The sequence below is a fragment of the Lampetra planeri genome, chromosome 19 (genome assembly GCF_965212315.1).
Source record: "Lampetra planeri chromosome 19, kcLamPlan1.2.h2, whole genome shotgun sequence".
Lineage (NCBI taxonomy): Eukaryota > Metazoa > Chordata > Hyperoartia > Petromyzontiformes > Petromyzontidae > Lampetra > Lampetra planeri.
Genome location: NC_136125.1, coordinates 3,300,547 through 3,327,051, shown reverse-complemented (window position 1 = coordinate 3,327,051; position 26,505 = coordinate 3,300,547). Strand labels below are relative to the sequence as shown.

Genomic DNA, 26,505 nt, shown 5'->3' with positions numbered 1-26,505 from the left:
GGATGAGTGGTAAGGGTGAGTTGTGAGTGGTGAATGGTGAGGGTGAATGAGTACAGTCAATATGCACTGCTGTTATCATACCAGGTACCACCACCACAATATGTACTCCTCTCATCATAGCAGATACCACCACAGCAGTATGCACTGCTGTAATCATAGCAGGTTCCACCACAATATGCACTGCTGTCATCATAACAGGTACCAACACAGCAGTATGCACTGCTGTAGTGATAGCAGGTACGACCTCAGTCGGTATACACTGCTGTAGCGATAGTAGATACTGCTATCGAGTTGGTAGATACCGCTATAGTAAATACTAAAACAGTCAGTATATACCGCTACAGTCAGTCAATACTGCTACAGTCAGTATATACTACTATACAGTCAGTACATACTACCACGGTGAGTAGCTACTAGAGTCAGTAGATACTATTATAGAGTGAGTAGATACTGCTATAGATTTTGTAGTTACTACTATAGTCAGTGGATACAACTATAGAGTCAGCAGATACTATACAGTTAGTCGTTACGAGTATATAGTCGGTAGATACTACTGTAGGCCCAGTAAATACGACTATGGTCAGTAGTTATTACAGTCACTAAATACTACTACACAGTCAGTAGCTACTACTGGCTCAGTTGATACTACTGTACAGTCAGTAGATACTACTACAGAGTCAATAGATACCACTTCCTCTGTTGTATGTAAGGTGTTGTTAGTATATATACCTACGAGGGGTAAAGATATTTTTTGAGGGGGGGGGGGGGGGAGACCACAATTTTCGGAAACCTTTTGACATCAACTATTTACCTCACACTTTCTACAACTTTTTGGACTTGTGAAAGCCTCTTATATATTTGTTGGTGGAGAAATGTACAAACAGCCCACCGGGCTTTGACAATACCTTAGTATCTGTGTATATATATGTAAGGTTTTTAAGAAATATATTTTTCACCCGGGCAAAGCCAGGTACTTCCGCTAGTAAATACATATATTGTTTCTGTAATTACCACGGCAGCCGCTGGATTCGAACTGTGGACCCGTGCAACAAGCGGCGAACATGTTACCGCTAGGCCGTGTCATCACAAATAAAAACTTTGCATTGACCAATGTACTACCACCACACCCAGTATTAACAGCTGCAAATATAATTATTGGGGATTGTTTAAATAAACATTGATGCATGCACTCTGTGGTGCTCTGTGAATGATTGTTTGGCATGCCAAATGTGCACATCATGCCAAAATATTTAAAAAAAAATAATTTACAGCCCTTTGTCAATCCACTACTGCTGGATAGAAGCCTCCCCCACACCATGTCAGTCATTAAGGTTGTTTGACCATATTTCACCAATCTCTTCAGCGTGGGTTGGTGGAGGGAATTCCTGGTTCCAATATCACGTACCTCTGGTGTTAACTGTGACTGGGAATTGAACAATAAAAGGCCTTTTATGGTTTAAATTTGATCTAATTACATTTTAACCCATCCATTGGTGATGTCACGACAGGTAAATGAGAGCAAAGGCAGCTGAGGCAGCACACTCGATTCCAGAGTTCACTATCTGAAGGAACTCGAAGCAGTTTGAGCTAAACGTCGTATGTTGATGTTAAATCCAGCCATGAAAAGTCTTAAGCCACTGGTGAGCTTTATTGGATCAGAATTTCATCAAAACATTTGCCTGTACAGTTCAATGGATTTCCACAATGCGCCCTGCTGCCCACCACGTGGTCTATAGCAGAAGTACTCCAGAATATACAATGGTGAATTCAGAGTTCATTAAGCATTAAGAGTTAAGTTGGCTTCAGTAAAGTGAAGTATAATGGACAGTATATTGCAGGTGATGGATAAGAGATTGGGAAGGTTTGCGAACGGGATGTTGGAGGGTAGATTGAAGAGCTGCGGTGGTTAGATGATATCTCCTTCACCTGGTATGCAAAAGGTCGTGGGTTTGATCCCGACCCTGAACCCTGTATATTTGGAGTTTTAATGTTCTCCCCATGGCCACGTGGATTTTTATTCTGGTTCTCTGGTTTTTCCCTCCACATTTATAATCAACGGGCATTTGGAATATTTGGCTGCTATACATTTCCACATAAACCACTTCGTTGAGCTCCAATTTGTGGACAAGTTGCTTCTTAGAAAGAGCTATATAGCTCAGTGGGCCTTGCCGAGTGAAATAAAATAATTTAGATTAGATTGTGATTGGGACGTTAAGGGGTGCAGTATTTTGAGGCCGGCGGGAACTCAGTCCTGGATGCGGAGGATGCTTCGTTTTTCCAGATCGGACATCTCCTTGAGCAGCTGTGCCACATTGTATCGCAGCTCCTGGAACTTACTCACGGGGACCTGGTGAACGTGGAAGAAAATGCAAAAAATATATACAAAATAAGTTAACTCTGTGATAGGTCTCACTCTTGATGTAACCGTGCATGCCAATCTTGCATTCTGTCATGTCACATTTTCACATCATTTCTATAAAAAAAAATCCTGAATCATTAGAAATGTTATATCTAGGCCCGATTTTTCATATTTCTTTTAAATACATGTTTACAAGTTAGGTATGTATGTATTTGTACAGTATTCCTTCATTATTCGGGAGGGATACATTCAAGAGATGCTTGAGAACAGCACATTTCGTAGATAATGATATAGGCCTACGAAAACAAATATTTTTAATGAATTACTTTAAATACGTAAACAAGCTCTTAAATACGTTAAAATGATCATAACACAATTTTTTAATTATAGACAAAAAGTTAATAAAACATGGTTATTAAAGTATTAAATATCCACCATACAGGTGTTTTGATTTAGATCGCGTAAATATACGTGTCATTAAACCCGCCACAGCCAATTAGTAAGGTTTGTCACAAACACAACATGCCACTTCGTTACTAATACAGCACACTGGTGCGTTGGAGAGCAAAGCCACAACATTTACAATGCGAGTACGACGTTTTGCCAGTAATTACAACTAGATTAATCAGGCGACAGCCAGATTTGTGGAGAAATCTTTCCTATTTCATTCCTTAAATAGAGATGTGATGACATCACTTGTGAGCCCTTCTTGAGCGAAATGGGGGGAGGGGATTAATGAATGCATTTAAATGACAATGGGTATCCATTGCCTGTTAGGTTACTTATATGGTAATAAACCAGTTTATGCAAGCCCATTGTTCTTGTACCTCTATTAAATAATAGTTTAAACTATTATTCATCACTTTATCTAATCAGTTTCTTTCTCTGTCTCTCAATGCAGTCGTGTAGAGTTCCAGGTACGATTCACGGATAGCCAAAATCACGGATAGTAAATTCGTGTAGAACGAAGGAATACTGTACATTCATTTTACCTCAAATTGGTGTGTGAAGCCATCGGTCAATGAGACCTGCATCAACACGGAGGGACGCAAGGCACGAGCCAGAACACTGCGTACACACACATTGGCAACAAAGGCTCATGTGAACGGTTGGCTATGCACGGTGCGAAAGATTTTCAATGTTCATACATACAAAGGGCCTCAGGATCCATTATATCAAGCACAATTTAATACAAGGGAGCTGCTTGATGAGTACGAACAATGTGGACAAAGTACATTTACTTGCAATTCAAAACTCTAATATTTACTTGTAGGCCTAGAAACTGGAAAATTTTGCAGCAATTTTGAAGATCAAGTTGGTACAGCAATTTATATTCTTTGGGTCTTTCGGTAAAGCCACGTAGATAGAACAAATTATAAAAATAATAACAATATCACGACGTTTCGATCGCAACACAATCAATCGTCATCAGGTGAAAAATATAGTGGGAGAGCGATATTTGTCACCTGATGACGATTGCTTGTGTTGCGATCGAAACGTCGTGATATTGTTATTATTTTTATTATTTGTTCTATCGATGTGGCTTTACCAAAAGACCCAAAGAATATGAATTCCTGCAGTCACAAAAGCTTTAAGTCAAGATTTACAGCAATTTATTTAATGAACAATAAACTAGCAGCAATAGATATATATTACAGTTATTACATAGCCACAATTGGCTTTGCTTAGCAATTGAAGACATTTACTGGATGGATACAACTAGATATAATATCAGCATATGCTGCTTAGGGGGATCAAGATAATTTAATTAATATGCAGATGAAAGCAAGTTGGAGTGGTTTTTTAAATGTTAACTTCATAAAAAAAACAGCATACCAATGTGCCTAAAAAATAGTTTTTAATCAGTGTATTTTACCTGCTAAGACAATCAGAAATGTGGCCATTGACAAGAGAAAATGGAAAAGCTGAGAAGGGTGCAAAGAAGCATGGAGTGGTGCATGATTGGAATGACAGCGATTAGAGGAAGAAGGAACATACGAGTTAGAAAACCTAAGCAAGGTCACATTTAACGTTACATTCACTGTTAACAAAGCTACGTGAGCTTGCTGCAGGGCACATTGCGAGAAGGGATGATGGCCTGCGGTCGAGGCTGGAGTGGCAGACAAAGCAGGCAGCACGCCAGAGAGGATGTCTTGCCACTGAGATGGAGAGATGAGATCATCTTGTGTGCTACAGCCAGATGGATTGTTGCATCACTAGACTGTGTGAGATTGGGTTGACAAAATCGATTTTTTGGAAATTACACTGAAACAATGAATGGTATCAATCACATACCATAATTCCCAGTTTACAAATTTAAATTAGATCAATGATTTTTTTAAATTGTTTTAGATGGCTTTTTCTGCTTGGACAAACCATGGCAGAATAAGTACTTGGCCCACTGGTGAAGGGTATTTGTCAATGTTTAGTATTTGACTTAAATCAGTTTAGTCCTTTGGGCTAATCCAGTTCTACGAGTGAAACCAATCAACCTCTGGACTGCAATATCTAAAGGCCTAAATTATAATATTTTGGGTTTCAGATTGTTCTAGTTATATATCCATAGATGACTATATTTGAGACAATTTTCAGCTTTACTGTATTTTCCCGCATATAGCCTGCATACACATGTAACCCGTAGATGCATATACCCCGCAAAAATAGCGTTTTGTGTAAAACAAATTTCAGATAGTCCGCAACGTCATATACCCCCGCATGCATTCATATCTTTAACGTCGTTACCGAAGCTTAATTCCATCATATTAATACAAAGTTTACATTTGTAATACATTCCACTAACAATTGTTAACATTTAAATCATAACGTGCACAAAGAAAACAAACTAACCGTAAATGAGTGAACTTAAAACAGTAAATAAGTAACAAAAGTAAATATCCAATAAATAAGTAACATGCAACTGGTAGATAAATAAGCGTACTGTTAGGCTTACCAGCATTCGACCTCATCACTGGTAGATTGCGCACTGCGCAGACAATAGCGGCACTACGGTAACGCCATTGCCTCCTGGCAACAAATCCATTGTAAGTTTGAAACAAAACTCATGGTCGCGACTGTATGTGCTCTGCCAATAGCAGCGGCCTAAGGAACTCCGCAATTATGATTCCACGTCTGGTAGACGCTTGTTAAGGCCCTTCCCATTGCGCAATGTAAACATTGTACAAACAATTCGAATAATTTAAAACGTGATAACATATGCAATTTTAGTGTTAGTGGTTTATTCAGCAGTGCTTTAGTCAAAGGTAAGTGTTGCATAGTGAAAAAATGTAACGAGTTATGACATCTTCTTGGTTCATTCGGTAAAGTCATGTAGAAGGGAAGCAGCCGTCCTGAGGACAGCTGCTTGCGTTGTGGCCGAAACGTCGTGAGAATTGTATTTTATTGTTTTATTTTGATTATTTTATTATTTCCCTTTTACGTGACTTTACCGAATGAACCAAGAAGATGAATCCCTGCAGTCACGAAAGCTTTAAATCGAGAGTTATGACATGTCACACGTGTAAAATATTTTTGGGATAGCCCGCACCTCCATATACCCCGCAGAGTCTTGTTGTTTGTAAAAAGTGGTATACCCCGTGGGTTATATGCGGGAAAATACGGTATATGCCTTCGACCATAATTAGAATTTACATTACTTAATCGCAATCTTATATATAATATATAATGTAAATAGTATATGCAAATGTACCTCTAAATGCCACCATTTACACTGGCAAATAAGTGAGTTCAACACACGTAACTTAACTGGCCAATTAGAGAATGAACGTATAACCCAAATGCCACCTTTAATTAATGCTTCAGATCCACTCACAACTACACACTGCAGTAAATAAAACATGGATTTCCATGGCTCATGATATCACTCATCGTGGTTAAAGCACTGTGCCTGCTTTCAGTGAAACGACAAAATGATTAGGATGGTGAACATGTTAGCACATTGGCTAGAGTGACTGTGCTTAGTTGGAAGTGATTCATCATTAGTTACCCTGCAGCACATAAATCAACCACATGTGGCTCCCCCTGTAAGTAACAGCACGAGAAAACACGTGTTCCTCCTCTACTCCAAGCAAGTCTAAACATCCGTCCAACACCTTACAACTGTGGCGTCACTGGGAACCTCGGAGGTGAAGAGATATCAAGATGAAACCAACAGTTCAGAGGCCAAAACTGGACAGAAGCAGCTAAGCAAAAGAAGGAATGGAAGACACTGGTGAGAGAACTTGGCGGAGCAGTGGAATGTATGTTGAACTTCTTTTGTACTGTACGTAGCCAACCATGCTAATCGGAGGTCCAGTGGAAGGACAACAAACTAAACACAAAATGAAATTAGTTTTCAACTTATATTTAAAAGTTCACAGCTCCAGTGGTTTCCTCATATCGTTAAGAGCGTTCCAGATGGCCTCAGAAGCGTATCTGAAAGTGCACGATGCAGTGACTCTTTGTTCGATGGATATCCAAAAGCCACTGAGGTAGACCGGAGTTTGTGTGATGGTTTATGCTCCTTGACGAGATCAGCAAGGCATGTCGTTCATTTGTGGAAAGCACTTTGTAATGAGCAGGACCTTATCATTTATTTGTTCAGCAGCGGGAAGCCAATGCAGTTCAGCGAACACCAGATGGATACAGTCGGATCTTGACATTACAGGTGGCTCACAACAATAAAAGTACAGCTATGGGAGGTGTAAGCACCTGGTAGAGATTGCCACATCCACTCGCCATCGGCAGCTCTCCAGCTGCGGCAAACTCCTCTGCGGCTGCAGCGATGCGGCATCCAGGGCCTCTCGCCTGGATCAACACAGGTGGCACAGTTGGTACATTCCTATTCCATCATTTCCATGATACCTAGCATGTTGCTATGCACTCCGCATAGCATTTCACATGCAGTAAATGATAAACTACGTCAAAGCTGCTTGGTTTATAGTTTAGAGGTTTTGAAATTGACTCAACAAATAGTTTTAAGCAGCCAATATGATTAATAATTAAATAATGTTGCAGCTTGTATGGCGCCTTTCGTAAAATCTCGAGGGGCTTCAATTCACATTTAGCTTAGGCTACGTAAAAATGGGCAAGGTCACGTGAAGATGTTTGTGCAGATCATTAATTTTTTTTTCAATGTTGGTGGTGAACGGTCCTGACATGGGTGCCACTACAATGCCTTTACATCTGCATATCTACCCCACGTATCGCAAACTCCTGAGGGCAAATTACATCTGCACCACTTTAACGTAATTTTTCTATTCTAAAATTAAAAGTTGATTACCCTATTCTTCAATGAACTCAACAGCACTATACTTATACGTACAAAAACATAAGATGCTTTATAGCTGCTTCGGTAAAAGCAAAGCTCTCATACCCACACTGCAACGCACTCCTGTTGCCTTAAACACCCATATGTTAACACTAAAATATGGCCACTTGCTTTGTTGACGACTCTGCGTAACATAAACCATATTGCGTAACGTAAGACGTGAAAAAGATACCAAAACGGCGACGTTAGATAAACTTAACGGTTCATCCGAATCAAGATGCGATACCATAAAATGCCAAGCTAAACATGTCACATTTGGTGTCCCCTTTTACAAGTGATCTGCTGACAAACTGGTAAAAGTGTAGAGACAGTGTGGGTGTAGAGACAGTGCGTGCGTGGAGATAGTGCGTGTGTGGAGACAGTGCGTGTGCAGGAACAGTACGTGGCCCAGTGGTCATGAGGGGTAATCACGGAAGGGAATCATCTGGGAATTTTGGGAATGGGCTATAAAGGTCGAGAAAGGGCGCATGGCCGGGGGTGGAGTGAGGGCCACGCCGGGAATAAAAGGAGGCGAGAGGATCAGGGTCGACTGTCTTCATGCCATCACTCTCTTCGGGCCGTCGCTATCTTCGCGTTGCCGCTGCCTTTGCGTCGTTGCTACTTGCGTGCCATCCCTGGCCAACGTTACCTGTGCGTTATCCCTGGCCCAAGTGATCTGTGCGTTATCCCTGTCCAACTTCAAGTTATCTGCGTGAAGCGCCTAAATAATAAATAAATACACCTCTATAGTTACAATTGTCCGAGTCACTGCAAAAGAATATCAAATTTCAATTGAAAGCTTTCGGGACAACAGGGATTCATATTCTTGGATCTTTCGGTAAAGTCACGTAGAAGGGAAATAATAAAATAAAACAATAAAATTCTCACGTTTCGACCACAACACAAGCAGCTGCCCTTCTACGTGACTTGACCGAAAGATCCAAGAATATAAAAGCATATCAGTAACGGCATTAGCATTCAATGAGGTGTTGGTAAGTCTGGCCAGTGATTTAATTTAGGTGGTACGGTAACAATATATTATTGCAGTTGTCATCTCACGCAAGACCCAGCATATAATTACTGTTACCATACTGGTTTAACACGTAGGTGTTCGCGACAAATATCATCCATAAGAGGTTTTTGGGGTAGATCGCGTAAATATATAAATGTGTCGTTAAACCCGCCACCACCCGACACAGCCAACTAGTACATTTACAATGTAAATGGCTTGGCTCTCCAACACCGGTGTGCTGTACTAGTGACGAATTGGCATGTTCTGTTTACGTGACAACCCTTACTAGTTGGCTGTGTCGGGTGGTGGCAGGTTTTAACGATATATATATATATTATGCGACCTAAGCCAAAAAAATATTTTATTGATGTTACCATACTGTTTGGAAAAGGTAATTTTGACACGTAAAAAAAAAAAAATGCTATAAAAAAGATGCGTAAAAAATAAGATTTCTTTCAAGTAGTAATGAAAACCACAACGTTTGAACAAAGCTTGAAGTTTCTGGTCCACAACCACAACATAATTGAGTACTACAATATTTTTGCAGGACCTTGGCAAATAATTAAGTGTTGAAAATTGTTCAGGATATCATGTTTGGCTGTGTTACGTAAAGGCATAACCTACAATCGTAATACTTACACATCACCATTTGTACGGAGCATGCAGAGTATACAATCTGCACTGTGTTATGTGGCATCCAACAATGTGGGCAGTGCCGTGTGATGTGAGCCACGTTACGTAACACGCACCATTGGACACATGGTCCAAGTGACATAACTGCCCTGATTTACATTTAATGGCTTTTGCAAAACATTGCACAGAAATCAGACAAGTTATCGGTAGGCCTTGTTGTGCATCTCCTAAAAAAGTATGTTTTCGAGCCACGAAAACGAGGTGTCTTTTTAAGTCTCTAATTGCACTCACTTTTTCCCATAAAGGACATTCACAAACTCGGCCAGGTGTTTTTCAGGTATTCTGAAATCATAAAACAACACAGAAACAGAAGATTGTGTTAATCTACATGCAACCTGAAACAAAACATTTCAAATGAATGTGGCAATAATTATAAAATATCTTGTTTTCTAATTTAATAGTTGAGTTTTTAACTCGGGAAATCCACAATTTTGAATGGGCCAAAAGGCTTTTCGGCCGATTCTTGTGTCCAAGGAATAACAACCCATACGTAACATGAATTCTCATGTGCAATTAATATCAGTATCAGCCTAAAATCCAAATGGCCATGCAACAAATCCAATTTACAATTTGGTAATGGAAATTCATTAGCAAATATGCAATATTTACAATCACTCAAAGTATTTGAACAATGAGAAAAACACAAAATATCAAGTCCAAATCAAGCAAAATTCCATCCAACCTCGAATAGTGAAAATGCCATCCAACCTCGAATAGTGAGTCACCACAGTCATCTCATACTGCTTAGTCTCATCTTAATTTGGTTCAATCTTTCCCCAGCTAACATGACTAAATCCCTCCTCTCCAAACGGCCCAATGCACCAACACAAGACTTCACACCCACACTGGCAAATTAGACCACACCACCCCCCAATCCTCCTCCACTGGGTCCTGATGCACTCCTGAGTAAAATAAAATAAAATATGTTCTTCAAAGTTTTCAAGGAACTGGCCCCTTCATATCTCCTCCCTATCATCTACTGTCCATTATGTGCTCTTCGCAACAGTAACAAAGCTGTTTGTCTCTCGAAAACCTCCGTCAGCTGCTGGTTGACTTCTGTCTCTGCAGTCTGGAATTCGCACCTCCTGGCCAACTATGCTGCCAACTGTGCTGCGACCCCCCCCCACTTACTGGGCTAAACACTCTCTGCCCTTCCTGCACGACTGCATACACACTCATTATACACACACTCATTAACAAGACATCGGCAACAAAGATAAGCAGATAATGAGGCAATCGCACTGACATCCCAAATTTCATGGACATCTACATGGAAGTGAGGCGGTCGAACTACAGTCCTGTGCTTCATGAAGTGGCTTATTTGTGTATTATGAATCAGCAGCGTAATAGCATGCTGTAATAAAGAAATATAGCAATACAACATAGATCGTAAAATACAAGGTCCTTGATAATCGTATTGTCCTCTGAGCAAAATATTGTTATATCAAAATGATCTGTGGCAATTGTACGTTCTTTCACATTTTATTTAACGACAGCATATTCAGGAAATAACGCAAGTGAACAAAAACAATTCATGTTTTTTGCCTTGTAAAAAGTACTCAGGAGTAATTAATGGCCTTCCAGTAATGACAGCACATTTTCTGTTGGCATATTCAATCTCGCAACAGATTGTCATTTTCAATAATTAGAAGACATGACAGGATGAATGAGTGAAACACAGTTGAAGAACTGTAACGATTTGGAATAGTAGGTTTATGAGGAGTGTGATTCCTTGGGGAGAGATGTAACACACCAGGCGGGTCGTTTTGACACTTTTATCGATGATACTCTTTGGGTCTTTCGGTAAAGTCACGTAGATAGGTTCAAAGAAAATAACAAAAAATCTACGGTGTTTTGATCGCAACACAAGCGGTCGTCATCAGGAAAAGGGGGTTAGTTTCTAAAGTCAAACTGTGTATAAAGGTTTAAAATGGGCGTAGCCCAAATGTCAGCAGCATGGGCGGGGCAGCTAATGTTAATGTAAGTGGTGGGCGGTGACCGCGACGGTAGTGGGTTTTCTACCAATTGAAGGGCTGCCAGGTAAAAATTAGCATGTTAATGTAAGATCGGTGAGCAGCCTCCACGGCCAGCACGCTGAGGTGGCTATGTTAATGTGCGAGATTAGCATGTTAATGGAAGATCGCAGAGCCATAAGCTCTTGGTCGGCGCGTGAAGGTGAGCGTGTAAGTGTGAGAAATTTAACCTGTTAATGTAAAATCGGAGAGCCGAAAATACCAACTAACATTCGAAGGTGGTAGGATGGGAACATCACAGCCACTTATGCCTTAAACTGGTTGATAACGTCTTTCCAATGATTGCTCAGTTTGTACCCTTCTTCTCGGTTGAAATTGTGTCTATGTCTGTATATATGGATGGCTTCATGAACAAATCTTTGTTTATAGCCAGTGGGGTTGCAAAGTACCTTCGTCATAGAGAAATACATTTCGTGTGAGCCCACCACATTAAAACAATGATCAGCCACGGCCGAGGTATTGGTCCTACCATGTTTCAGATCTGCCTTATGTTCCACCAACACGGTCTGAGACATGTCGCTTAGTTTCCCCAATTTAGCTATTGCCGCAGACACAGCTTAGTTTGTAGACGCCGGGGTATTGCATGTCAGGGATCACATCCTTCACAGATGGGATCAGATCACGAATTTTATGTACTCTGTTAAATCGGACCTGGATATTGTGGTTGCTCATGATTTTGGAAATCTTTTTGGTAACCCCTGCTATGTATGGCAAGGTGATGGTTTTGATTGGGTCCTCAGATAGTTATTTCCCAAAGGTTGGGGTAATAGCTTTATGGATTGTGTAGTCTAAATATCCATTTATCTTGAAAGCTTGGTGTACATGTTTCAATTCACTGGCTAGATGATGATGGTCGGAAATACATCGAGCTCTATGAGTTTTGGTGAGGGAGTTTTTCTGGGATGGATGGTGGTGGGAGTCAGGTTATAAATAGGCATCCATATGGGTGGCTTTCCTGTAGACAGTGGCTCATTGAGCCATTTAGTCTCTTTTCAATTAAAACAGCCAAGAATATTAGCTTGCTATCCTTTTCCACCTCCATGGTGAATTTGATGGCTGGGTGTATGGAATTTGTGGTTGAAAAATTGGTTCAGTGCTGACAGGCCATGTGGCCAGATGACGAACGTGTCATCTACGTATCTCTTCCACAAGGAGGGACATAGGGTGGATGTCTGGATGGCATTTGTCTGAACCTATCGGGGTACCCTCATTTTGTTTATAGAATGTACCATTCCAGGTGAAGTAAGTGTTGGTAATGCAGTGCCTCACCAAAGTTGGTACATCAGGATTCAGTCCCTGTTGGACGAAGTCTTCAATGATTGCAATGGTGTCAGGTACAGATACCTTGGTGAACAGGGAGACTACATCAAAACTGACAAGCAAATCATCTGGAGACATTGAGATGTCCTTGATTAGAAAAACCAAGTGAGCTGAGTTAAATACAGCTGAGGTGGTCTTGCCCGTGAAAGGAAGCAGGGTTTCAGACAGAAATCGGTCCAGTTTGTAGGTGGGTGAGTTAATGGTGGAGACGATAGGATGGAGCGGGGTACCTTCTTTATGGATTTTTGGAAGGCCATATAACACCTGGGTGGTCTAGCAGCCTAAGGTTCTAGAGAGAGCTTAACTGGTTGTTGATGTTTACATCCTACCTGCCATTGTCAGCAGTTATTTCCGACTCTCTGAATTGCATTACCAATTTACATTAACAAGTTAAATGTCTTTACATTAACGGGCTAAATGTCTCACTAACAAAGCTAACGTTGCCCCTTTCCCTCGATGTGGCGGTGGCTCTCGTTTTTTAGCAGACGATAACTGGCTGTGATGTTGCAGTGTGTCTCTCTCTGTATGCGTCTCTTTGTGTGTGTCTCTTGGTTTGTGTGTCTCTCTCTCTGTGTCTCCCTATATGTCTCTCTCTCTCTGTCTCTTTGTGTGTGTCTCTCTCCGTGTGTTACTTTGTGTGTGTCTCTCGATGTGTTGGTGTCTTTATGTGTGTGTCTCTCTCTCTGGGTGTGTCCGTCTGTGTGTCTCTCTGTGTGTGTTTCTCTATGTGCGTGGGTGTGCCTCTCGGTGTGTCTCTCTCTCCTTCCCTCGATGTGGTGCTGTCCCTCGTGTGTTTTCCTCGTTTTCTAACGAGCTGGATGTCTCACTAGCACAGGCACCATTGCGTTGGTTCGTTTACATTGACATGCTAATCTCTCACAATACAATGGCCACCTCCACAGCTCTCGCATCACCCCCCCCTTTCCCTCCCATCTCGGTTACGATCTTTGCATATCCCACTCGCTTAGGCACAATCTCTAGCCCCCACCCTTTTGCCCGATGCGGCAACCCCTCTCCCTCCCCCCCTCTCGGCTCTATATATATAAGGACTTGTTTCAGCAGCCTGTTTCTCTCTTCCACCTGAAGACGATTGCTCGTGTGGTGATCAAAATGTCGTGATATATTATGTTTTATACCTACGTGACTTTACCGAAAGAAACAAAGAGTAATAGCCATTTTCTATACTTTTTAGGCATAAGCAATTATGAAATAACACTTACTACCCAGGAACAAAAATTGTGTTACATCGTGTAATCTATACAGAACCGATTTGTCGGTTTTTCACTAGAACAACTGGACTAGCATAGTCTGATTCGGTTGGTTCGAAAACACCCATGTCAATCATATTCTCTATTTCCTTATCAATTTGGTTTTAAATTTCCAAGGGCACTGGATATGGACGTTGAGGAATTGGTTTTGGATCAATAAGTAAAATTTTTAATTCGGCCAAATTAATCTTACCGGGCTGGTCCGTTAGAACAGCTGCATGTTTCTAATATGGAGATCAATTGTGATTTTTGGTTAGTGGATAAATCATAATTCGCAATGCCATCCTCCCAGGCCTCCCGAGGTCCTGGAGATGGCATGCTAGTCATTTCAAGCTCTCCAGCCTTTACCTCAGCATCCAGCAATATATCGGCATTTTAACAATTTCCATGTGGACTACTCCACACACGACTACTGTTAGCTGCTCAGTTTGGTTTTCACCCTCAAGTTTCCCGTTCGACAAATTTCTTGAGTAAATTTGCATGATACATGCGTTCTGTCCCATTTACATTCACGACGTAGTCAGCCTCTCCAATTTTCTTTGTTATTACAAGTGAACCCTTCCATCCCATTAGTCATTTGGTGTGATCAGTAGACAACAGCAACAACACTCTGTCCCCGACTTCCACCCTCCTGTCCTTAGTCCGTGGGTCGTAGTCGCTTCTGTTTAGCTGCTGTGTGTTGAAGGTTTTGCTGCGCGAGCTGAAATGTCTCCTCCAACCGATTCCGTAAGTCAAAAACGTACTGATATTTTGGTTAGATCACTTAAGTATGAATGTGTTGTAACCCTCCACCACCCGACACAGCCAATTAGTAAGGGAATTGTCATGTAAACAAAACGCCAAATAGTTACTACTGTAGCCCACCAGTGTGTTGGAGAGTAAATCCACAACATTTACAATTTGAGTACGATATTTCGCTGGTAATTACATCCAGCATAATCGAGAAATTCGCCAGGATATTCTGGCAAATCGCCATTTATGGCAAAAAGCATATATCTCGAATCATTACAAAAAAATAATCCAAACAATCTTGCATTCCTCAAAATGTGGTAGTTTAGCTTGTATCACAGATGTTGACTCAAACCCTTGTCCTCTCTGTGTCCTAGTCAGTTGTCATAGCCTCAGACTTTATTTTCAGGACTTACAATTCCACTCTTGCTGTTCTCTCCTCTCTTCTTCTCTCTCTTTCTCTCACTTCTCTCTGTAATACTCTTTCCTCCCATTAAAAAAAAAACTTCTGGAGTTCTGGCCCTTGATATCCCAGTAATTACACCTATTTACGCAACTCTTCAAATTATTTAGGTCTTTCGGTAAAGTCACGTAGATAGGTTCGAAGAAAATAACAAAAAAATAACAAAAAACTATGACGTTTCGATCACAACACAAATGGTCGTCATCAGGAATAGGGGGTTAGCTTCTAAAGGTAAACTGTTTAGAAAGGTTTGAAATGGGCATAGCCCAAATGTCAGCAGCCAATGTTAATGTAAGTGGTGGGCAGTGACCGCGGCGGTGGTGGGTTTTCCCACCAATCAAAGGGCTGCCCAGTAAAAATTAGCATGATAATGTAAGATCGTTGAGAGGCCTTCACGGCGGGTGCCCTAAAGTGGCTATGTTAATGTGAGAGATTAGCATGTTAATGGAAGATCACAAAGCAAAAACCTCGAGCTCTGTGAGAGAGGTGGCTGTGTGAGCCCATCGCATGAAAACAATGATCAGCCACGGCCGAGGTATTGGTCCTTCCCTGTTTCAGATCAGCCTTATGTTCACGAACACAAACTCTTCAAGTTCCATAATTTTTCTCGCAATCCATTCTGTGGTTTTTCCCAACTCAAGGAATCACACTTCTCTGAAGCTATGCCTCTGAATAATTACAAACGGCTGGACAAATCCTGGACCTCCCCCCCTTAAATCTGGAGTGACGTAGCGCTGACTGCTGGACAGCAGCGGCGACTGCTGGACAGCAGAGGCAACTGCGGTGGACAGTTAGCGCACACGCCGTTGAGCAATTACACGGGGGTGCTGGCAGGGCGGAGGAACTGGGGCAAGGATCACGGAAAACCTCATCTGGCAGCCCCTGGAACCCGCTAGTGGGTTTTAGAAGGGAGGTGCGGCCAGGGCGGAGCCAGGCCATGCCGAGTAGGATAAAAGCAGCGGAGAGCGAGAGCTCTGGGCTGCCGGTTCTGGGAAGTGGACTCATCTCGTCGTCACTGTCTTCTTCGCCGCCTTTGTCGCTGCCGCCTTCACTCCATAATTGCGCGGACGGATAATTGTTGGCCGTCTCAGTCGACAGTGTAATGCGGTCAGGGTTGTGTCAAGGCTAGGCTATACGACTTGGAAGGAACGAGGGCGAACCTGTGAACCTAAGAGTGTTAATAAAGAAGGTGCCTCCTCAAGAATCCTGTCAGAAGTGGGGTGTACAAGGAGCCCACCTGTGGTGTCGTTCGGAGGACGGGAGCGGCAGAACATTCATCCCTCCGGCAGCCCCGGGACCCAGTTACAAAGCCTGTGGGCTGCGAAATGGCGGGAAAGCGGCTGCGAAATTGCGGGAGAGCGTCTACGCAATTTCGGGAGAGCGACTGCGCATCTGCGGGACAGCGACTGCGCATTTGCGTGAAAGCGACTACGCATCTGTGAGAGAGCGGCTGCGCATCCGTGAGAGAGCGGCTGTGCATCGGCAGGAGAGCGGCGCAATTTTTCCGCGGTCGCACGCCGACCACGTGGCATGGTCTAGGACCGCCGTGTCAAGGGCGGTGCGAGACGTCGTGGGAGGCACGCCGCAGTTAGCGGCGCGGACAGGAGTCACGGGGAGACCCAGGCTGGAGTTTTCGTCGGAGCAGGAGTGGAGGAGCCCGGACCGGAGACTGTGCATATGGTGGGCGCCATTTTGCCTCTGGAAGACCATTTTGAGGCGAACGCGGGAATGTGAGGGAAGGGCGCCGATGTCGGCGGCGCTGCAAGGGGCAATGTTTGGCCTGCCACAAGATGCCCACACAAGGTTCCTCCAGAGAGAGCGAAGGGAGGCCGAGATGCCCTACGCTTTCCGGGAGGTGTTGCTGGCGCTGGGACCAGAGGCATACCCACACTTGAGTGAGGGGGCGCTCGACTTACTGCGGTGGAAAGGCTGAGGGCGCTGGCACGGGAGTTGAAGATTGCCCTGCCCTTCGCTGCCGGTGCAGAGATCTCATCCTTAACAGTGGCCCGATAAATTTAAGACTACGAGGGCCACCAGCATTGGCCAAAGATAGAGGCTGGGCCATGGCGGATTGAGAATATGATGGCAAGTGTTGGGTGGCCGGGGGACACGCGTGAGAGGGTCCCCGCGGGTGGATTGGCGGCCGGGGCGACCCTCTCCGCCCTGGTAACCCACGGCTAAGTGTTTAATGTGTGACCGGTCAGGCCACATCACTATAGTATGCCGGGGTGTCAGCGGGGCGCCGGCAGTGCCACCGACGCCCTCCGACCCGCCGGCAACGTCTTCCCAAGCCCCACCAGACCCGGGTCTCTGAGGCCTTCCGAGGCCGCCATGTGTGAGGTGTTGGGGACCGGATCAGGACAGGTGTGGCAGAAAATTCAGGGAGGGGCCGCGCCCTTTAGGCCATTATTTTTCTTCTTCCTGCTTCTCTCTCCATTCCTCGGAGTCCAAGGGGTGCAAGACCCTGCTAAGGCGGGGGTGACCGGCTTACGCGAGCTACGTTCCGGTAAAATCAGACTCTCCATTGCACGGTGGGATTCGGGGAAAAGAGGGTGTTAGGGGTAAGGGCCTGTGTCAGGGGTTGTGTTGGGTATGTTGTCGGTTCGCGGAGAGCGCCGTGTTGTGCTGTGTGTTGTCAGTTTGCGGGGGCCGCCGCGTTGTGCTGTGTGTTGTTGGTTCGCGGGGGGCACCGTGGTTGTGTCACGACTGTTATTTTTCTTCCCTTTGTGTTCAGTTGATTCGGTGTTAGGGGTGTTTGTTGGGTTTAGGGGTTGCTCTGCCTGTCCACCGGTTTTTTTTAACGGAGGGAGGCGTGATGTAGTGAAAAAGCACCAACTGCTGGATAGCAGCGGCAACTGCGGTGGACAGCACACGCGACGTTGAGCATATACACGGGTGTGCCGGCAGGGCAGAGGAACTGGGGCAAGGGTCACAGAAGATCTCATCTGGAAGCCCCGGGAACCCGCTAGTGGGTTCGAGAAGGGAGGCGCGGCTAGGGCGGAGCCAGGCCGCGCCGAGTAGGATAAAAGCAGCACAGAGCGAGAGCTCCAGGCTGCCGGTTCTGGGAAGTGGACTCGTTTCATCATCACTGTCATCTTCACCGCCTTCACTCAATAATTGCGCGGCCGGATCGTTGTTGACTGTCTCGGTTGACGCCGTCGTCAGTAACGCGTGTCAAGGTTGTGTCTAGGCTATATAACTTGGAAGGAACGAGGGTGAACCTGTGAACCTAAGAGTGTTAATAAAGAAGGTACTTCCTCAAGCATCCTGTCTCCCGCCCCATCGACACTACAAATGTAACAATTCGGAATAGTTGGAAGGAGTGTGATTCCTTGGGGAGAGACGTAACACACCAGGCGGGTTGGTTGTTTCGTCACACTTTTATAGATAGGCAGAACGCCACAAGTGGCTCCCTTTGGGTGGTTTGTTCACCCTGCAGCAGTAGATAAGAGCAGGTAAGCTCCTTTGGGGTGGTGTATCCACATCAACAGTATTTAGAGCAGGTGGCACCCTTGGGGTGGTGTCTCTGCACTCACAGTATGTCGAACCCTGCTGCCTCCCTTTTGTGTGGTGTTTCCACACTCCAGCAGTAGGTAGAGGCGTCCGGCTCCTGGCTGCTGCAACCACCCAGCCCCCAAACCCCTTCTTTGTTGCCCCTTTTATAGCAGGTAAATCTGCATAATCAGGTTTCTCCACACTTATACTCATAAACCACTGTCCCACCAGCTAGAACTACCACAGAGGGATGTTAGGGGTGTGACTCTTAAATGTCACCTCATCACAAGAACTTTTAAGCATTCTTCATTCAAACTTCAAGTACACCAAAGCAAAAAAAGTGCTAAGAATGTAAAATACGATAGCAAATTTAAAGGCAACTGATATAAAAATTGTTATTGTTAAATTTTACATTATCTCGTATTGTGACGATTTCTATAGTAGTGGCTCCCAATGCAATTTCTAGAATAGTATTGTGAAAACGATATTGTGGTACACCTCTATATTAACATCCCACTTATCTTATCTAAATCATGCCAACAACTTCCTTCGGAATATTAAACAACTCGTTAGTAGCGTTAAGTTGGTGTGCCCTCTTTAAGCCAAGACCTGGCACAAATTCATATTACTTAACCCTGATGACATTTATTGATAAATAAGAATGTCAAATATTAGTTTCCTCCAGGGCTCCCCCCCCTCCGCCCTCACAATGCGCTTGTAAGGTAGGCTTCGAGGAGATGATGCATAACAACGTGAAGCAATGAACTGACATCACAAGCATAAGAAGTAATTACCGGAGGTGCTGCAGGTCATCTTTGAACATCTGTAAAAAAAAGAAAATAGGTGAATGAATCATGGGTAATGAGACAGGCAAAATGAATTGTGACGCATGAGAGCGAGAGCCAGAGCAGATTACGTGGCTTCTCCCTAGAGATGGTTGCATTTACACCAAGCACTGGGAGCCACTGCTGTAAGCCAGTGGTACCTGAATGCTATACCATACATTCGATGCACTACTAGTGCAGTGGTCGACAACCTGCAGCTCCGGAGCCGCATGCGGCTCTTTTAAGGGCTGCTTCCTGATGTTAATTATTCTGGAACACCACAAGCATTGCGGCTTTTGTTAACGAAATCGACAAAAAAATGCATTATTTTGGTTGCCCACCCCCGCACTAGTGTTACAACAGCGCCACCGTATGGTCGTATCTCATTAAGTGGCACTGTCAAGCGGATTGGTGGAGGGTGTACCGGGACAAGAATTATTGAAATTAAATTGACAAGCCAAAGTTGACATTATTTTCAATTGAAGTAGGTTTTGCATCTCCAGTTACATTGCACAAGTTGAAAGCATTATTCTGAACAATCCAGTAAGGTAGTACTGCAGCAGAGCACTCAACTCTTAAATCTGAAGGCTGCAATTGCAAATCCCGGTCAGGGGTTGCTCTCTTGAGAAACTGCTTCTTTCCGTAGAATTGTGAAGTTTTCAACAGCTCAGGATACCAAATGGAGATAAGCACGACTCCAAGCTCAGTTGAGTAGGGAGTTACGATGAGGAGGGAAACAATTCAATTTTATTTCTTGGTTGTCTTTTCCTAAAGAAAGACTTTGTACCCCCAAGGCAAAAACCAATGAATCTCCTCTGAACTGAGTTCATATAACCTAGAGTGTCACTCAAGTGCTACCAGTATCCACGAGGGCATTGCTCTTTTCCACAGGTCCTTGTTTGTTCAGTTTCTCGTTTGTTAGGCGCCACAGTGACAACATGTTAATTACCTTGTGTCAAGTATACAGCAAGCCGTGGGTTCAATCCAGACCCTGACGCTTACATATTTGGGGTCTGCATGTTATCCCTGTAGTCGCATGGATTTTTCTTCGGGTCCTCCAGTATTTCCCTCCACATTTAGAATCAACATGCATTTACGAATATTTGGCTGCTATACATTTCCATGTGATAAGCCACGTCGTTGAGCTATCATTTGTGGCCTGGTTGTTTCTAAAAAAGAGCTATATAGCTCAATGGGCCTCACTTGGTAAATAGTTTATAGTGTATGTCATGCTTCCATAATTAACCTCTTGTTTGAGCGTGGAGAGTCGCAGAGCGGTCTGTAGGATGGTGTATGTCCCCGAGATGACATGGCTCAGGTGCTCACGAGACAGCGGCAGTGAGGAGGCCAACGCCTGCACATCTCGGGAGCAGTCGCGCCCCTCCAGAGATGCGGCCACTACTGCAAAAGCACCCAACGCCACGCCAGCCAATGGGAGAGTCTCTCACACACAGGACTATGGCCTGAGAATATAATTAGGGTTAAGCTTAATATCTTTAAAGAAGTGCTGCAAATGAACGGTTACAATGATGCACAAAACAGGGCATTGAATACCAAAACCAAATCAAATAACATGAGCATTGAAACTGCCTAAGTAATCAAAACAAACAAAATACCGTACATTGAGGGAGTAACTGATAAACTAGCCAGATGTTTGGAAAAATAAAACATCTGAGTCAAATCTTAATTTTGGAGCTTTCGTGACTGCAGGAATTATTCTTTGGTTCTTTCGGTTAAGTCACGTCTAAAGATAAAATAATAAATTAAAATAATAGCGACGTTTCGATTGCAACACAAGCAATCATCATCAGGCATAAAAGAAATAGCAACAAAAATCTAACTAGAAAACTATAGACAGACATACAAGCAGACAGACATCACAAGGACACAGAGAGAGGACACATATCGACACAGAGAGAGGGGTCGTTTCTGTGACGGTCCCTTAAATATAGAGAGGGGGGGGCGGGGACGGAGAGAGGGAGGGGGCAGAGAAAATTAGCATATCAATGAGTGGACGGCAACGTGTTGCTGCTGCGCAAGTAAGATGACGACGTGGCACGGCACGCAAGCTTGAAAATTAGGAGAAAGGCACACTAAAATTAAATAACCTCGCAAAATATCGAAATGTGATGTAATGCAACACAGAGAGTCGGTCAACACACAATTAACGCATAGCCTGGTTGATTACGTATTTCAAAGATTGCTAAGTTAGAATTGAAGTGTGAAAATTCCAAAGAGAGGACACAGGCAGAGAGAACAAATAGCCAGAGAGAAAAAAAAGATAAGCTTAAAACTTCCCCGTAGAAGTGGTTCAATCTTAATTTTGGAGCTTTCGTGACTGCAGGAATTATTCTTTGGTTCTTTCGGTTAAGTCACGTCTAAAAATAAAATAATAAATTAAAATAATAGCGACGTTTCGATTGCAACACAAGCAATCATCATCAGGCATAAAAGAAATAACAACAAAAATCTAACTAGAAAACTATAGACAGACATACAAGCAGACAGACATCACAAGGACACAGAGAGAGGACACATATCGGCACAGAGAGACGGGTCGTTTCTGTGACGGTCCCTTATATATATTTAAGGGACCGTCACAGAAACGACCCCTCTCTCTGTGCCGATATGTGTTAAATATATATAAGGGACCGTCACAGAAATGACCCCTCTCTCTGTGCCGATATGTGTCCTCTCTCTGTGTCCTTGTGATGTCTGTCTGCTTGTATGTCTGTCTATAGTTTTCTAGTTAGATTTTTGTTGCTATTTCTTTTATGCCTGATGATGATTGCTTGTGTTGCAATCGAAACGTCGCTATTATTTTAATTTATTATTTTATCTTTAGACGTGACTTAACCGAAAGAACCAAAGAATAATCTGAGTCAAATTTGGCATAGTACATAAAAACAGAAATTAATATCTGATACAAAAGAAGTTATCAACAGAAGGTGTGTACAGGATTAACCGCACGTGTGGAAAATGTTATGTTGGGCAAACAGGACGAATGATCAGCACGAGACTAAAAGAACATCAGAAAAATATTAAATTCTCCCAAATACAACTGTCAGCAGTAGCAGAACATACGTGCCTACAAGGACACTCAATTGATTTTGATAATGTTGAAGTTCTATGCAAAACTAGCTACTACTGGCCAAGTCTAATTAGAGAATCTATCGAAATTGAAATAACTAAAAATAATTGTAACCGTTCGGATAGCTACCGCCTTAGTGCTGCGAATCATCAAATAATACATTATTTGAATGCATGCCGATAAAGGGCAGTATACTTCAATAGGGATTACCGTTGGTAGGCTATTTTAATACACACAATAGACAGGAAGGACACGTTCAAAGGGCTCGTATCATGCACATGCTTAATGTACATTGACTCAGTAATCCCCCCCCCCCACTTTGTGCAAGAGTGTAGAAGCGTGGTCCTCACATATAAGGAATGAAACAGTTAGACTTCTCCACAAATCTAGCTGTCACCGAATGAAGTTAGTTGTAATTACTGGCGAAAGTCTGATTGTAAATGTTGTGGCTTGGCTCTCCAACACACCGGTGTGCTGTACTAGTGACGAATTGGCATGTTCTGTTTACGTGACAACCCTTACTAGTTGGCTGTGTTGGGTGGTGGCGGGTTTTAATGACACATTTATATATTTACGCAATCTAACCCAAAAAAAACTCTATTATGGGCAAAACAATGTCTTAAACCTGTTTATGTTCACTAATCCGTACTGACCAATGGAGTGGAGTATGGTCACATATCTTTCCCCCCATTGATATCCTTACAAATTAGACCAAAACATAATTCTTGAACTGAATTGCAGTGAATGATTATGCCACTGCTGTGTTCCCTCCCTCAATTAGAAAGCCAAGGACTTGCTTGTAACTCCACTCAACTGGAGACAAAATACATCACTAGTGCAATCAAATAACCTGCACAACTGGTTAATTTACAGCCATATGACTCAGATATGGATTGCTGGGTTTTAACTCTGTCTATTAACGTAGTTAATAATTTCAAGATAACAGGCTGTTTGAGTGGTGCCAGGTACAAATGGGTCAATGTAATGGAGTGTGATGTACTGTCGCATAATGTGCACTCTAAACAGGATAATACGATAAATACAAATATTGTGACTCTTCGGTTTATCTTAGAAATCAATTTTGGGGGTTAATGCTTTTAACAAGCAACAATTATATTATGTGATGCACATGGCATGGAAAAGATAGTAAGGGCTTCGTGGTGGAGCAGATAACAAGCCCCCAGTGATTCAAATTCGTGCCAGCAGACGAGGTTGTGGTGATTGGGATGCGTATGCAGGATATAGGGAAGGTTAACGACAAAGGCACCGCAGCCATCAAAGACTAATCATGTAACAATTATTTAACATTTGGTATTCGCAGCATTCTTAAAGCGCAAGGCTATCACAAAGGCGCTATGTTTCACATAGTGTGGAGTATTTCTTAGTCGGTGGCAACATTGCTATGTATAACCCCAATTGAGCTAATTGGAATTTAATCCCAATTAAGACATTTGCAAGTAATTTTCAAATATGGCTAAATTGGACCATGACGCCATTACAGAATGGCCTCCTCTCTTAGAATGCCATGGGATCTTTAACGTTCATTGCAGGGTTATTAATCGTAATTTACCGTTCATACACTCACAGTAATAACTGCGGAGGCCTGCCTGATGCGAACCACGGACCTCTCTAACAAGCGTCGAACACGCCACCAACGGGCCACGTCATCGCCCCATAGAGAAAACCTTGAGCCACATGACGGAAAGATTGATTCGACCCGGTTGGCAAAATTCGACTAAACGGTAATCACACTACACCAAATGAGCAGGCACCAGGTGCTCGTGCGCAGATCCCATTGGCACGGTTGGCTATGTACGGTGCGAAAGACGTTCAACATACATACACATACACAGCTCACCATCGAGTATGGAGCAGAAGCAACTGGCGTCCATATCTCGGACAAGGCCCACCATGACCTCCACCTCTCGGGGTGGCTTCAAGCCCAGGAAGGAGATGCGCTGCTCAACGGCCACAGCCATGGCCATCTGCAAGAGCGGTCACCAGCCTGACGAGCTCACAGAGGTGGAAAGGGAATGAGCAGCAGGAGGGTGTATGTGGTGGGGGAGGCAGCATTCAGAGAGTTGAAGACGTGGATAAACCAGCCATAATTTATTTGTAGGATTCACCTTCACACCATTCAATGAATTGTCATGAATTTAACTCGCACTTCAAACCAAAGACGGATTATTTTTTATAGTTTCGTTTATTTACCGTCTCGTTTGTATTGTATTTTATTCAGATTTGTTGGTCACATTAGCAGTAATGTAAGCCATAAAATTAGCATAAATAACGAATACATTTCTACCAACAATGTAATGCTCACATTACGGGTATACACATTAACTAATCGATGAGTCATATGCGTAGTCGTTTTTCATTTCTCTATTTTGATTTTGACTATGCGGTGCAAGAATACATATCATCAAGAATCATTCAAATTTAGAATGCGCATTCCATCTTAGGATCTCAATGCGCAACGCATGGAAAGCATGAAACAAAAACAGAACCAGGGCAACCGACCAAGCTAAAGAGGGAAGGCCAGTTAAAAGAGATGCATTTTCAAACCAGAGTTAAATACATCTTGATAGCACTAAATATCATCTCAGCCCTGGCTGAGACCCCAATTGGGACAGGATTTTTCTGCAGCCCACGAGCCACCTAACCCTCAGCACTGCCAATTTTTTTCGAATTGTCAAAAAAATCAAGAGTCTCAATGTACGTAGTGAATACAAGACGGCCCTAAATAAATAACGTCACGAAGCAATCCTTAAAGAACCGCAGGTTGCCGAACTCCCTGCTCGAGAGCGTGTGTTTGCTTACTCTTACACCCTGGCCACGCGCGACTGCACCCAATGTAGACCGCTCAAGTGCGGCTCTTCCCACTACAATAATCCCAAAAAACCACGGTAACGAAGCTGCCGCGCGTTGTGAGAGAAGCCGGTACAGCCCCACGAACGATACTCGTCACGTCGCCCCCCCCCCCACATCCCGTGAGCAAAGGCGACCCTGAGCAGCGCACGACGTTCAATGATGCTTGTTGCTGGCCGCTTGACGTTTTAAAATAATTTAAACACAAAGAAGTGGATACCAGAACCCGGTGATAACGACCGCACGGAGAGAGACCAGCCGGGACCAGCTCAGTGGCGGAGATACGATGCTCAAACTCACAGACAAGAGCGGCACTCTCGCTCGCCCCGCCTCGCCTGGCCGCGGATAATTCACCGTGAGATCGTGGATAATTCACCGTGGGATCGCGGATAATTCACCGTGGGATCGCGGTGAATTTACCGCGGGATCGGGGATTTGAGGGACGCGCCGCTTCGCCTCCTGCCGTCGACGGAAGGGCGCGTGACGCGTCACGTGACCAAGTGCACGCGCCCTCAGCCCGGTGCCAGAACAGAGGGAGAAATCCCTCCGAGTCTCATCAGAGATTGGATTCACAAATCTCAAAACTAAACTGTTAAGCAATTTTTTTTGGGGCAGGTCAGACCCCCACTGAGCTATGCATAGCTTTTTTTCCAGAGGCGACTTGGCCATCACATATAACAGCTCAACGAAGTGGCTTATCACGTAGAAATTTCCAGCATTTTGTCTGCTCGTCCTCTAAACGTTTTCGCAGCACTCCCCTCTCCCTACCCCCCCCTCTTCTATCTCTCCAACCCCTTGCTCCTCCCCCCTATCTTACCGATATAGCCTCTTGTTACAGCAGCCCTTTTGCCAACTTCAGCAATTATTTCTTGCTGTGGTTGTCCCACCTGATGACGGACGCTTGTGCTGCGCCCGAAACGTCGTGATTACATTTATTTTATTTTATACCTACGTGATTTTACCGAAAGAACCAAAGAGTATGCATGTTGATTCTAAATTTGGATGAAAAAATAAAGGAGTTTTCATTCTTAACACGTGGTTGCTA

The 26,505-nt window shown here is 43.6% G+C and overlaps 1 protein-coding gene across 8 annotated transcripts; it reads right to left on the bottom strand.

Moving 5' to 3' along the window:
* Positions 1-1,629: 1,629 nt before the first annotated feature.
* Positions 1,630-26,225, bottom strand: COMMD5 (COMM domain containing 5). Of its 8 annotated transcripts, none has more exons than XM_078602762.1 (8): positions 25,881-26,225; positions 24,451-24,597; positions 20,748-20,902; positions 19,472-19,500; positions 9,601-9,651; positions 7,067-7,162; positions 3,352-3,427; positions 1,630-2,347 (listed from the first exon to the last, which is right to left on the bottom strand). In XM_078602762.1, exons 2-8 carry the CDS (start codon positions 24,575-24,577, stop codon positions 2,246-2,248), a joined length of 636 nt encoding a protein of 211 aa, XP_078458888.1. In that variant the 5' UTR covers positions 24,578-24,597; positions 25,881-26,225; the 3' UTR covers positions 1,630-2,245. The 8 variants fall into 8 exon arrangements, with proteins under 8 accessions (XP_078458888.1, XP_078458889.1, XP_078458887.1 ...); XM_078602763.1 differs by having other exon boundaries at positions 25,837-25,985; XM_078602761.1 differs by having other exon boundaries at positions 24,451-24,605; positions 25,761-25,966.
* Between the last annotated feature and the right edge of the window lie 280 nt (positions 26,226-26,505).